Here is a 14,855-nt window from a genome sequence, read left to right on the forward strand (position 1 = left end):
TCAAAGTATTTTCTAATAATCTCTTAGTTTTTATCTTTTTGTGTTAGGAAATACCGTTGTTTGTACTGAGGCTGAGGAAGTGAAAATAGTCATGATTTAAGGATATTGCAGCATGGAAACAATACTCAGCAGAATTAACTTGGACCATATAGTCCAACATTAAATCACAAATACTTTACACATTGTAGAGGCAATCCCAGCAATGTAAAATAGAGCAATGTTTTATGTTATTAAATGCTAATTTCTTTTCTCGCAAATTTGAAAAGAGTTGAATGAGTGGCTGAGATTTTAGAATTAATATAGTTACAAATGACAAAAACATAAACCCAGCAAAATTACTTAACAGCAACCAGTAATTTTGAAAAACCTAAAGAAAGGAAAACAGGTAATAAGGAGCTCTAGGTATAAGAAGTGTTGTGACATACTGCAATTCTTTTTCTTGCTTGCTGGAAGGGACCTATAACTATCATCTAGTCCAACTGCCTGACAAAACATGAGAAAACAGAAGGAAGTGTTATCTTATCTGAAAAAGAGAATGAACTTCTAAAGCCTGTCATGTTCAAGCATTTCGTGTAGCTCTCAGACATCTTTGTAGCCTTTTGCTGATTCCCTTCTAATTCATCGACATTGGTATTGTACCACTGGTCAGCAACGCTGGAGATCATAATCCAATATCAGTATAACCAGGGACATGTGAAAACTGTTTTTGCTGCATAATCTTATTTGCCATATCCCCTTTTTGATATAAGCACAACAATACAATAAAAGCTCATATTGCCTAATCAGTGTGACCGCTAAATATTTTTGTCACTACTTTCCAGTATATTGTTTCCCTGTATTTCATTGCAGACCGAGCAGCTTATTTCATGTGTAACTTTACATTCACTTGTATTAAAATATCTTTTTGAGTTCGTGAACTTTACCAAACACTCCATTCTGCTTTTTATAACTTTGTCTCTTCATTATTTAGTTTTCCTCCATACTGATTCCATCAGCAAATGTTATCACCAGTAATCTTATATTTATTTCTCAAATCCACCAAAGTTTTCAGTCATTTTAGGCTTGGTAGTGATGGCTAAAAAGTCCCCCTAGCAAGCACCTTTAATGAATCATAAATCTCTGAAAAACTAGTTTTGAATTTCATATTGTTTACCATGTGCTTTTAGAGTGTTCATGTATGTGTTTTATAATGCCTTTCAAGAATTGGAGCATTATCACAGTTATTTTTGTCAGCTTTATAGGTAACTTCATCAAAAAGTGAAACCAGATTTTTGGTCAAGATCTGATTTTCAGCAAAACTCTGTGAACTAATTGTTTATCAGTTTATTAGCTTTTCCATTATTTCTTCCAAGACATTTTGGTTTGGGTTTTCAGCATGGATGCAAGAGCAGCAGTCAGCTAGCTTCTCTAAGTTGCCAAGTATTCCAAGATCAATTAGAAATTAATATGCTGAGACCCGATATCTCTACATCTCTTTTGGAACTCATGGCCACATTATGCAGATTTCCTTATGTCAAAAGAAAAAAAACAATCATTATTTTTCAGCTGGCATTTACACTTACTGAGGGAATCAAAAAGCATTTTTATCTGATTAGAGAGAGTTATCATATTTCCTTCTTTAAGAAGAAAAAAATGAATGTTTCTGACATGTTTGCATTTCTAGTAACTATTTTATTGCCCTTTAGGTAGATACTGCTAATCTTATTAGAGTTTCTTTTGTCAAGAAAAAGTAAATTTGTCTTTACTGAATACAGATGTTTTTTCCTTGATTTTTATGTTTGTTGCATGTTGGTGTTCTAATTGTCCCTTTCGACGGTTGTCTTTAAAAAAATCTAAATTCAAAACTTTTTTTTAAAATATAGTAAATAAAATTAAAAAACCTGATTTTTATTTTTCTAACAAACCTTTAAAATAAATGCCCAATTTTTATTCAAAAAACTCTGCTTGGAGGAAGAACCATCAAATATAAATATAAGCATTTGTGATATATTTACTTTTTTAGACCTTAATATTTGGCTGTAGTCACTGATCCTGTGCAGCTTCCAATTTGGCGCTTGGTTATCAGTTCATCTTTATGTGTTATGCTAAGATTAAACTAGAGTTCCTCACTGTTGAATGCAGTACCTTTTTTTTATATATTAAAAAAAAAAAAAAAGAAATTATCATCTATAGCTTCTGAAATCTCAAATAATTTACTATAGAGTGCCAGGACTGTTGTAGAATTCATGTGTTCTCAAATACTGGAGTATTTTTCTTTTTCCTTTTACACTGCAATGAAATGCATAATGAAGGTTGACTTGTTGATCTGTAATAAAATGAAGCAAAAATGTTCCCTCACCTGGGCATTTTTCATTATCACAGTGATCCATCCATATGTGCCTTGGGATCTGAGATTCTGAACACTGCAAAACAGAGAAACCCTTTTCATTTTTATTAACCATATTTTACTACTAGTCCAGATAATACATTTGACCTTTTTACTGTGTATCAGTATTTTGAATTAAGTTAGATCTTACAAACTGAGCATGAAGATTTGTTCATATGTTTTTATAGTTTATATATAGTAAAACTACTTGATGTAGAGTAAGATTCTCCTATTTTCAGAAAATGTAATTGCCATCTGTTTAAAGGGAAAAAAAATAATTCCTACACTGAAATGTTGTAATTTTTGCCTGCCTTATAAATAATAAATTCAGAGCAGTTTAAAAAAGTAGAGGATCAAATCCTCCCTTTCATAGCTACATGTTTGCCTTCATTGAAATACTTAATACAGTTCTGATTTTGTGAGTAAGGTACATTTTTTTGCTCAGTTACTGGCCAACGACCTACATCTCCCTGCAGTCGGATCTGTATTCTGACTAACTGACTGCTCCCTTTATGGTACCACAGGATATGGAAGTTTCATATAATTTAATTCCAGTTCCAGGATTTATCTTGGTGCCTAAATCTTCTTAGCAGTTGTGTATACTTATTGTTTATATCAAAGTTCGTACATTTTCCTATGTTAAAAGACACGTAGAAGAAAGATTGGAGCGTGTGCGAGAGTCCGCTCCAGCCACACACGCCGCGTTTTCTGTTTGTCATCTTCAGCAGTTACTGAGAAAGAGAGGTTTGTAGGAGCCCAGGAAGATCAAGACTTGAGTTATTTTCAATCCTGCTTCGATGTTTCCAATGGAGAATGCCATCTCAAAGTCGTCTCTTTCTGATTGTAAAAACTCCACACCTATTAACCATTCCATCTGTAGGAAGGTGCAGTGAAGGTGCCATTTTTCAGACACAAAAGACTGAAATTACGTGTCAGTTGTGAATGGGGATAAGCCCCTAACCGTACAGTTGTGTAATATTTTTTATTTGTGTTTGTTTCAGTAAGGAGGGGTATATAATTTATATATTAGTTGGTAGACACAAGACATCCAATTCTCGAGTTGTTGAGTAGGTAAAAAACAACTATCATTGTTGGATATTTCCTCATGCAAATAGAACCCAGAAATGTTAGAATACTGTTGGAATTGGAAATCACTTGTCTCAGTCGTTTTTGCTGCCAAATTGAGAAGGTAACATTTGTTACTGTCAAATATTCTGTGGTGGTAGTTAAGTAGGAGTAAATTAGTTATTGCAAACTTTATTCTGAAAAGGGCCAACTAAGCTAATAATTATATTGGGAATTTTTATTTTTAAGTTCCTAAGATTTTATTAGAAGTACATTGTAGTAATGCTCAAGTCATCAAGGATTGTAATACTTTTAAAGAGACCGCTGTTAAGATGTCTATGCTTAAAATCTCTTTTCTCCTTGTTTCCAGAACTTATATGTCATTCAGACACATCTGAGCAAATGAATTATTTTTATGTTTGTTTAAAAATATTAATATTATTAGCAAACTGCTTTGTTATCGTGGTGAGTTTAGTACAGTGTACACATATCTGCTATGCACTTGTGTTAAAGGCATGAGACTATATTTGTAAGGGGTATATTTTGGTTAATACCACATGCTGATTTTGCTTATGAATAGTAGGGAATTGGATTTTTACAAAAATGCAAAGGTTTGTTTTCCTAATTCTCTACATGGCCGGGCTTTACAGATGCCTGGTTTTGTAAGTGTTTGATTGAACAAAAATAGTCAATAATGGTACCAAGTATTTCATTTTAGTCTGGTCTTAAGATACTGTATCACTTGCATCAAACTTTTTATATCTGTGGAAGGGGATTAAGTAACTGTAAATCTTCAGTACAGGCAATACCACTTGAAGATTTTTCTTTGGTTTTGCAGCGTTCCTGTTCCAGTAGTCAGTCTAGAGAAAATTCCTAACCTAGTGAAGGCAGATGGTGCCAATGTTAAAATGAATTCTGCAACCACTACCACCATCACCTCCTCCTCAGCCTCTTCATCCACCATACCTGCTCCAACTCTGGTTAAATCTGGTTTGACATCCAAGTCAGTGCCACCATCACCAGAAAAGATTCTGAATGGCAAAGGAATTGTAGCTCCATCAATAGACAAGAAACACCAAAACGGCACTAAAAGTAGTAACAAGCCTTACAAAAGACTTTCAGGTGAGTGATGTTGTAGTTCATCTGTTGAGGTAGTCTGTCTTTCTTTGTTAATATTTCTATAACTCGTAATACAGCTAATAAAATGCTGCTTTGATTTTTTTTTACTGTAAGATGCCAGTTTGCATATATTATAAAAAAAAAAGCTTTCACAGTCTTAGCGTGTGTAAAGTATTTACAAAGTACACATTCTGTTTAGCTTGAAATTACTGGTCAACAGGCCAAATATAAATCTTTAAGGAAGTAAATTCATTAAAACAGAAAAGCAGAAGACTTCCTCGAGCCATTATGGGATTTGGGTTTGTTTAGAACAAAAGAAAATGTGCCTTGGTTGGGTGACTTCAGTCATTATCAAGTCGAATTTTTAAGACTTTGGTTTAAGACTTTGAATTATCCTCCAAGTCATGATTTTTTTTAAAGAATCTTTTTTCTTGGTTTTAGATACTAGAAAATTCTAACAAGATACGGAAATGCTGGGGAAGTCTTAAAAGTCATAATTCCCCTCCACCCTTACCCCTCTACAGTTCACACATGAGTGGAGATGTTTCTAGCATAGGCCTCTCAATCTTTCTCAGGAAGGCAGGACAGTGGAGTTGAGGAAGCACCATTAAATAGGAAATGCCCTGGATGGTCTTAGGCAGAGTAGCTTGAGGATGTGTGGTCCCCATCCAAACCTGCCACCAAAGCACAGAACCACCATGTTGTGGGAGGGCAGAGGCTCCGTTAGAAAGGTTGCCATCCATGGGGAGGAGGAATTATTTCCTGTGGAGTTCCCTGGACATGACCCATGCCAGCTGTAGGGCAGCAAGTAGAGAATTGGCCGCATAAAGCTGAAAACAGATTTTGCTCCGAATAAAAGGAAACGGTGTTTTGAGGGATTTTATTTTATGGTTTTTTTAAAGCAAAAGTAACTGACTCAAGTTTACGGCTCCAGAAGCCGTGCAGGGTCTATTCATCAGCTGGCAGTACTTTGTGACTCGGGCAGGAACTTCTTGTGTGTACTGAAAGGCTAATTTTGCTAATGGCAGCATGATCCGCACTGGATCGTCACTTTGGCACAAAGTTAGTTCACATGATTTCTAAATGTGCACTAGTTATGAACCAAGTATAAGTTGTACAAGATAGATGGTTTCATTTCCAGTTAATGAGTGTGCCCTATTTTTTGCCTGAATATCAGGTTTATTTTTTTTTATTTTCTCAAATTTGGCAGCTAGCCTATGGTGCTGCTACCCTGGCTGGATTCCAGTCCAGTATGAGGTGTTTGCTAGGGCTGTGTGGGGCATGGAACAATGCCATTGCCTGAAAGGGTTCAGTACACTGATTGCTTTCTTAACTAGTTAAAGGTGGTGTATAAGAAGATAGACCGTTGTTCATTTATAGTGTTGCACAAAATGAAAAAATATTACAAGAAAGCAGCTTAAGATTTGGCTTTAACCCTTACTTTTCACTTTCTAAGATCCAATTTTATTATTCTAATAAAAACTCTCTCTATTTTACAATTAATTTGAAATACTGCTTCCTTTTAACCTGTTATTTCCTTTAATGGTTTAGATGCTTAATTTAGCTAATCAATTCTGAATTCCTCCTTGGGCAGTTAAAACTGAGAGTGGTTTCCCTCATGTCACCACGTAGCACTGCAGGGCTGTAGGTGATACTTGTACTTTTTCGTACAAGTGCTTGCTGAAATGTGTTCATAAAGGAGAATCACTTCTGTAGAGCCTTCCTTCAGCTTGCTGGTTTTTTCTGTGGAGGTGACTCCTGAGCTGTTCTGTGTCTGAGGTCTCACTCACAATATCTTCCAGGCTAGGGAATGTCTCCTTGGTGGAAATTTCTGCACAGGACTGATTGAGCACCCCGATAGGCATGTGTTTACTTTTATATGGTTAACAAATCCACAGAACTGAGATTTTTTTACAGCTCCTCTGTCATTATCAAATTTACAATCTGTTCAGTCTTACTTCCGCTGCCTCGAGTATTGATGCAGCAATGCAATAATTTAGCGATGATGCAAATAGTGGAAGTCCTGAGAGCACTGGAGATGAATTGCCTGTAGATTGTGTGTCACTATGATGGATTCCTCTCCATTATTATACAGGATTATACAAAGGCTGAGAAAAAGATCTTGGAAGGTCAATGAGATGATTATTTTAGATATTGCATAATTTCATTCATTTCATGTTAAAAGAATGAAACGGTGATTAGGGGATTTAGGTTTCCCTCAGCCCGCTGCTCTGGAGCTGTACAGATGTTAATTTTTGAAGCTCCTTAATAAGTTTGGCCAGTTTACATCTGTTTCCTTCCCTTTTTAGCAGCCTCTACTCTCTCTCACACCATTTCCCCAACTGTGATTGAAGTTTGTTTTCTATTTTGCTGAGAGCTGGTGGTTGTTTGGGTGATGAATGAACCTGCCCTCTTTTCAGGAGCACTGTCCTTGGTGAGAGAGAGGAAACAGCTTGCGGAACCACAAAAGACAGTCTGTAGCTGCCCAGCATAAGTGGATTAGTGTTTCCCAGTAGCAAACTGCAAAAAAAAAAAAAATTTTTTTCCTAAATCTGCCTTAGTTCTTGCTCTCTTTGAGTGAAGTCAAAGAATGATGATGCCCAGGTTACACCAAACAGGAGTCCGTGACAGTTCAGTTTTGGCCCGTCCTCTTCTTTCAGTGAAGGTTATAACAAATGCTCTTTACATTATCCACTCAACGCGGAGAAGTGGAATCCATTCCAAAGAGACAGTTTTCTGAAGCTGTGCCTGTGCACAGGAGTCTGGGGGTTGTCACACTACACATTTCCAAATACAGAAGTAGTCAGAAGCTGCATTTTGTTATTGATAAGAAGATGGTAAGCTTCATTTAGTGTGTTGCCCAAACCAGGCATGTCTGTAGCTGACAGTTAGATGTTCATGATTTCTCTGGAACAGCCACACATGCTTCGGTTAGGAGAAGTGGTTCCCTGTTCAGTATTTTCTGTTTCTCGGAGAAAGCTTGTTATTTTGTTGTTCAGTCAAAGGTGGAGGCTTCCACTCTTTCTGACTGTAATTCCTTATCTTGATTTTATCTGTTTATGTTTTCCTGATAACTGGCTTTACTATAATCACTCCTGCAAGTCTTACTTGGTTGGGACATTAATGCTCTCCAGTAGCAATCTGGAGAGCTTTTGATTTTTGAAATATGTTTTCCTGTTGATCAAAAACAGTCCTTGCTTGGTGACTTTCAGAACATTTTCCATAGCCTTATGATTGCCCTCAGGATTTTTCATTTAAAGGCATATTTATTAGTCCATATCATCTTTTTAGTTTGTTTTTTTAATTTGCATTGAAGGTTTTTAGATGGGTGATTCAGGAATCTGCAATAGGAACATCTTACACTCAAACCCCAGGAGTAATTAACTCCTTTAGTTCGTGAACATGTGTTTTCATTCATTAAGTAAAAAAGAAATGTTTATTATATTGAGTCATACACAGCTACTTTTCTGTTTCTGTTGTGCTTTAAATGCCACAGAATCTACAACTACTTGTGACATATTTCAATCCCTTTGTAGATTTCGCCAGAAAACTGTGACAACTGTTTTTTCTAAACTCATTTTTTGGTATGTCTCTGCTGATAGGTCGATAAAATAGCCATTTAATGTTTGCAAAAGCATTTTTAAGTCCATGTAGCAGAATACATAAAACTGCTAGTATTTGTGTATCTGGAGGACAGTTGCTCTCTAACATAGGTTACTTGGCCTCACTTTTCTTCTTCCAGCTGTTCTACTTGCTGTGATGCTGTCATAACATTGTAACACAGCTGTGAATCACTGTTTTTCTCTTAGCTCTCGTTTGTTTGTTTATAAAGAATTTTTAGATCCTCTGATTAAATGTTGTATTTGAGCACAGGATGTTTATTATATGTGAATGTAACACTACTGTATAGTTAAAATAGGATTTGGCAATAGTTTATATTCCCCTATCAAACAAAAGCAAACCAGTCTGCAAATTAAATCACACTTTGTCAAGGTGTGTGAAGGTAGTGGTAGGGGTTTTTGGTTGCATAAACTAAAAAGTGTACGTCCTTAGTTTTGTTACAGCTCTTAGTGGAAACCCTAAAACTATATTAATGTAACCTAAAGGAGGTGATGCTATCTGTGGCATATAAACACTAAAATATTAATGAAAATGAAATATGTAAATACAGCATATTAAATATTAATGCATTTTTAATGTTAATCATGAGTAGAACTCATGTAAATGCCTTGTTTTCACAATCTCTGCAAACTTTAAACTCCATGCCTCCTTCCACTTAGGGTAATATAAACTAACATACATGTTATTTTTATACAGATTTAGGGGACAGATTTAGATAAATTTTGTTTTTTAAATGCCACCAGTAATCTTGCATTTACTTTGGAGACACCATGGGTTGTTTTCTAGAATTTCTAAGTATGTGAAAAAAATATTGTTCAAAGCACTTGTGGTATTGTATGTGTTGTGTATGTATTGTTAGCCCAGCTCAGGAGGAAGATTTACTGCATTTCATGGCCTCAGAAGCAGTGTTAGAGAGGGAATTGAAGTTGCAAGGCTTGGTCCTATGTTTGGGCCATTCCGTTGAGTACAGCACTGTAAACAGACTTTTTGCCATGAAATCTGTGGCTGAAATCCTGCTCTATATAGTTTAAAACATGCAAGGACAAAAAACTGCGCAACTGTATGAGTGAGGCACACAGCACTATTTATAAGGGATGCTGGGTAGGGATCAGTGGTTCAGGCAAAAATTATAAGCTACTCTGGTTAAAACTTCTGTAGTAATCTCTTTTTTTCTCCTTTTTCATTCCCTCATCAAACAGAAAGAGAATTTGACCCAAATAAACACTGTGGAGTACTGGATCCTGAAACAAAGAAACCTTGCACAAGATCGCTCACCTGCAAGGTATTTTTCTTAGAAGATAAAATATCAGATGCTTTGTTATAGTTTAAATCCTACCACAGTAGTTTGAGAGGTCATACCTGCTCCTGTCTTACAGACAATGGGTATGGTATTCAGACGCTGTCTTCAGGTAATTCTTTTGAGTAATTCTGTTTCTTTGAATCAGAGCATCTGCATTATTCCACTGATGTTTCTAAAAATATTTTTTTTCTTGTCATTTTATTATGCAGAAAGCATTAACGTTTCGTGTAGAAGCCCAGGTGTTACTTTAAATGCTCCTTTTTTGGTTCATGTGTGCAACAGTGTTGAAGTATAGTCAGGTTTTAGTTTAAAAAAATTAACATATTTTTCTATAATGACTTACTTGGAGGTTGCCCTTGTGATAGTAGTTACTCTCATGTCAAAAAGTAGCAGCAATGTAGGACAGTTATAATGAACATTTGTATGTGTATGTGCTGCCTGTCAGCAGAGATGATCAGTTAAATTCACTTTAAAATGTATTCACATTTTTCAATCCAATGAAATCAGTTTTTCATTGGAAGCTAAAAGCTACAATGATGTTACTTTTTAATATCTTAAAATTACTGGAATTCTATTTTCTGTCTGGAAAAGGTAAGTCAATAGTCTCTATTATATGAAAATTGTTGCAAAAAGTAATTTTAGCCTTGATGTTGGCATTTCTTAAGAATGACTTCATAAATTATCAAAGATAATGTGGTATAGCAGCTTTATTTTCATAACTGTGGCTAAAGTTGTTTGAAGTAGATTTTATCTTTTAGAGTTGTGGTGTATCAGAAGTGTAGAGGACTCATAAACAATGTCATGCACACACAAATGCTTTTTAACCACCCTATTTTTAGACTCATTCACTTAATCATCGACGAGCAGTTCCAGGCCGTAAAAAACAGTTTGACATCCTTCTAGCTGAACACAAAGCTCGATCCAGGGAAAAAGAAGTTGCAAAAGACAAAGAGCATCCACCATCTGCAAGAGAAAGCTATCAGAGCCAGCCCACACCAGCACAAGACTCTCTGTCAGGATCCTCAGTGAACTCTGGGCAAGAATCTAAAGTAACATCTCCTGCAAAATCTAGACCACCAAATTCTGTACTTCCAAGGTAAGCAGTTCTCCAGTGTAGAATGGTGCATTCTGAAGGTGCTGTAAGAAAATTCTTAGTCTTTCATACATCTCATTTTATAAGCATTCAATACTTCTTAAGGCTATTGCACAATAAAACATACTAATATAAGAATTTCTGCTAGCTCTTATTAACCTAAATCTGTCCATGGTAACCTGTGGTCTGACTGGGAATGAGGTAAGGAGTTGTGTTCACCTTCAGCTCAGAATCTCAGACTTTTTTTTTTTTTTTTTTGCTAAAATGGCCAGTAATAATTAGGAAAGTTTATATTCAAATCATTCTGGGACATTTAGGAATAAAAGTCTGTTTACATGAATCTTTCAGGTATTAGAGAAGTACAGGTGAAATTCTGCACATTAATGTAGAATTTTTCTCTACAAATACTTCGCCGATTACATCAATGGAATTCTTGTAAAAAAAGGTGTAATTTAGTGTTGATTTGAAACTATTGATGTGAAACTGTCCATAGCATGTCTTCCCTTGTTTTGAAGACTTTTCTTAGAAAAGACAAAAACAATCTTCAGAAAGACAATGCAAACTTCTGAAGGCATCTCTTTACGAAAAACAGTATGAGGTATTTGGTCTGCTGAATTCTAATTATCCTCTGGAAAACTTTCTCATATGTTTTGTTTATTTGTGGTTTTTTTTGGTGCTAGTTTTGGCTGGAGTGCATAGAGCTAAACTAGTTGGTTTTATTCATATTTATATTGATTCATCGTTCATTTCTTTGCAAAAGCCTTGGTCAAGCTCATTTTGGGGCTTTTGTACTATGACAGTCTCTATTTCAAAGAGATACTTCTTGTATTTGCTCTCTCAAGTCTTACAGAGACAGCTGTTTCAATTCACCAAGCCCTAATGAAATTTTATTCCTACAGTGGCAGGGGTGGACCTTAGAGGGTTTGAGTGAAAGGACAAGGAAAGAATAGATAAATTGGTGTGAATCTGCCTGAAGTTCTTGTTAAAGGAGTGACCTTACAGAGTCCTTAACTAGAGAGGAGAACAGACAGGCAGACATGGGTTTTAGTAGGTGTTACAGTCAAAGCAGCAAAACTGGAATGCAATTCCATGAGAGTCAGCTGAAGAAATTACAGAGATAGTGGTGCACAAGAAGGAGGATTTTAGCAGTCCTATGTTGTGTTTGTACAGCCTACACTTCTGTTTCTGCTGAGGTGCCTCTGTTGGGTCATCCTGTCTGGTTTTGCAAGCAGCCGTGCCAGAGGAAAGCCTTGCTGCCTGTCTGGGAGCCAGCCAGCCTGTGGCTCCGCTGCTGGAAGGGGTTCTGCGAGTGCTCCCTGCTCTGCTGAGGCACAGCTCGCTGGGTTCACTGCGGGTGGCTTGGCTTGACCCTGCCAGGTTCTCCTGAAGGCTGCAGAGCACTGGAACAATCCATCCCTTGCAGCAGCAGCTGCAGCAGTTATTCCCAGCTGATGCTATCCATGAGCAATCCCTGCACGGGTCAGGAGAGGGCACCTGTCCACAGGCTTAGTGACTGCTATGCCCAGAGACAGTGAATTCGTGAAACTGAAGATGATCATCTGCAGATTTTGCCCAATGTGGACATCTCCTCCAGCCTCAGAGACCTCCATCCATACGTGGTTGTATAGACCAAGTGTTGGTCTGTAATTGAGACCCTTTTCCACCCACTTCTAATCTAATTTGTTTCCAAACTACTTTTGATAGGTGAGGCACCATCACATCCTGTGGTGCAAAGGCATTCCTACTTTATCTTTGTCTAAAATCCAATGAAACAAAAAAAACATGCTATGAGAGCTTCTCCCAGTTACTTCACCCACTAATCTAGCTGTAGAGGATGTCAGCTAAACACTTTTATTAAATTTAGTACACTGATTTCAGTAGGATTTTGGTATGAAATATAACTTCATAACTGGATGCTTGGGATTAATCAAGTAGCAGAGTAATGGTGCATTGTAAGACAATTTTACTCATCTGATTTTTATTTACGTTTTAAATACACTTTGCTTCTCTCAAGATCTAAAACCGAACTTCATGGCAAATTTAAAATTCCAGGCAATACAAAGGTGCTTCTGCTAATGTTAGTGATAACCTCATGATGTATTTCTGACAAGACCAAATATCAACTATTCAGTATCTTTTACTGTCCTTCTTTACATGATCATTTCTGGTATCATTTACTTTGATGCCTGATGCCAGCAGGTAAGTTTGCAGAGACTTTGAACACTGATAATTTAAATGCGTATTCTCCTTCTAGACCTTCATCTGCAAATAGCATAAACAGCAACAGTTCTTCAAATCACAGTGGGTACGTACCAGAACTGCCACTGCCTTCCATGGGAGGAGATATAACGAGCAGATTGTCCAGTGATGAAGGAGAAGCGGATGGAGCTGAAGAATCTGAGAAATTAGACTGTCATTTTTCTGGACACCATCCCAGACCTCTTGGGGTATGTGTCTGTCTCTGGCATGCCTTGCCATTATTCTTATGTAATTAGAGAGCGGAGAAAAAATAATTTGGTAAAAAGGTAAGGAATAAGGACCTTACATTCTGAAAACTGTTCTAAAGAGAACAAATACATTTAACAGAAAATTGTATGGATGGGATAAGGTAGGAGGAGAAGACTGGTCAGTACACATGACAAATGGGTTGTAGGACAAGATGAGCAGCAGAAATTCAGAAGTTCTAGTTTTAGAACTAGTAGTTTTAGTTCTCAGTAGACTACAATTTAGGTGTAGTTCTGCTAAACTGAGGAAAGTTGCATTGCTTTAAATGTGACATGAACAGATAATCTCTTTGTTGTCACAATTCTTCCAAAACTGTACCTTGCAGCAGGGGGCTAGTACAGTTCATTTTTGTAGTCTGGTTTAAAGCAGTAATTAAATATCATTTGTGTGAGTGTATGTGGACTTAGAAGCTATTGCTTAATTCATCTAAAATGGAAAGGCTCTGGTTGTGGCTTAAGTATGTGTTTCTCTGGCAGCTGGTTTTGTCTTCCTCCTGTGTTAATGAGAAATTTCATTGTAAGTACTATGAACTGCTTTGTGGCATTATCTCTGCAGTGTGAATTTGTTTATGTTGTACAAACCAAGATGCGATGGAAGAACTCTTGAACTTCTGAAGAACTGGATCTCATAAAAATTGAGCCAAGGAATGCACTTACATATTTGCCATATGATATGCAGAGTAAAACAAACATGTGATAACTGTAGCATTGTTTATATTCCCTAGAGCAAAGGAGAACTTGTTACTGTCAGACACCAGGAAAAAGTAGACCTGAATGTTAAATGACTGTCAGATGAAATTTTGTATTTGGTTCTTACAGAGAAAATCATTATTACTGTAGTCCATTTAGTACTGTGATGTGCAGGAGCCTCCTGTTCCTTTGGTACTCTTGTATTCTACTTTGGTTTTGCTGACTGCTTGTCTGTGAATTAAAAACTAAAGGTTCACTGCATGGGTGCCCACACAATTTAAAAAATAATCTAAGCGCAGCCAGTTCTTGTAGAGGCCTCATCAATGAAGCATGACTGTCAATAGCCATTTTGGTTTAGGACCCTAGTTCTGTTTCAAGGCAAACCCACTGAGTCATCTGTTCTCTGAAATCTTAGCATCTGTCAACTGAAGCAGTTACTGGTAGTGCAACTGTTCTTAGTCCATATCATCTTGAAGTCTGAAAAGATGGTGTAAATCACCTCCAGCACAGTTCACGCTGAATGGCTGAATTTCATATTGAAGCGAACTGTTTTTCTTATAAAGTCCCTCTGCCAGCTAGGTGATAATAGTTGAAGGGGGGTGAAAAGTCAGTAGCTTTTTTAATTGCCTCTTAGTGGTACCTGATGTCAGTGGTAGCTTGCTGGGAGGTGAGGCTAGTTTATCAACATAGGTGGTGGTTTTAATTAACGTGTTTAACCTTGTCATGAAATATAGTTAAGAGGAACAGTTGCAGTCAGCACTTGCTGTCCATTAAGCTGAAAAGAACTTTAAGTGGATGCTTTTCTACCACATCAGTGCTTTTGCTCTCAGCCAGAATTTGTGCGACTTGGTCCCTTGTGTGATGGAGAGTTGTCTTGTTTTCTAAGGATGATTTACAACAGGTTTGTCTACATCATGTAGATCGCTAAGACTTAACTGAAGCAAGGGTAGATTCCTGAGTAGGACATTACAGGAAGTTCTCTAGAGGGAGTTACTCCTGAGCTCTGCAGAATTCTCAAAATATTTACTACTCCTCTAGATGATTTTCATGCACTGCGAAGAGTGTATCCTGTGTTCTGTTGTGGCACAGATGCCATAG

At 36.9% G+C, this 14,855-nt stretch overlaps 1 protein-coding gene across 9 annotated transcripts in view; it reads left to right on the forward strand.

Moving 5' to 3' along the window:
- The window catches only part of ATXN7L1 (ataxin 7 like 1), a 115,934-nt gene that overhangs the window by 86,969 nt on the left and 14,110 nt on the right, over nt 1-14,855 (forward strand). For all 9 annotated transcript variants that reach the window (XM_027751819.2, XM_027751821.2, XM_039379438.1 and 6 more), the window contains 4 exons: nt 4,269-4,552; nt 9,370-9,452; nt 10,310-10,566; nt 12,818-13,010. In XM_027751819.2, coding sequence (XP_027607620.1) covers nt 4,269-4,552; nt 9,370-9,452; nt 10,310-10,566; nt 12,818-13,010 — 817 coding nt within the window. The remainder of the gene's footprint in view (nt 1-4,268; nt 4,553-9,369; nt 9,453-10,309; nt 10,567-12,817; nt 13,011-14,855) is intronic.

Source organism: Pipra filicauda, unplaced genomic scaffold, assembly GCF_003945595.2.
Source record: "Pipra filicauda isolate LSUMZ 115617 unplaced genomic scaffold, ASM394559v2 scaffold167_size3244652_pilon, whole genome shotgun sequence".
Classification (NCBI taxonomy): Eukaryota; Metazoa; Chordata; class Aves; order Passeriformes; family Pipridae; genus Pipra; species Pipra filicauda.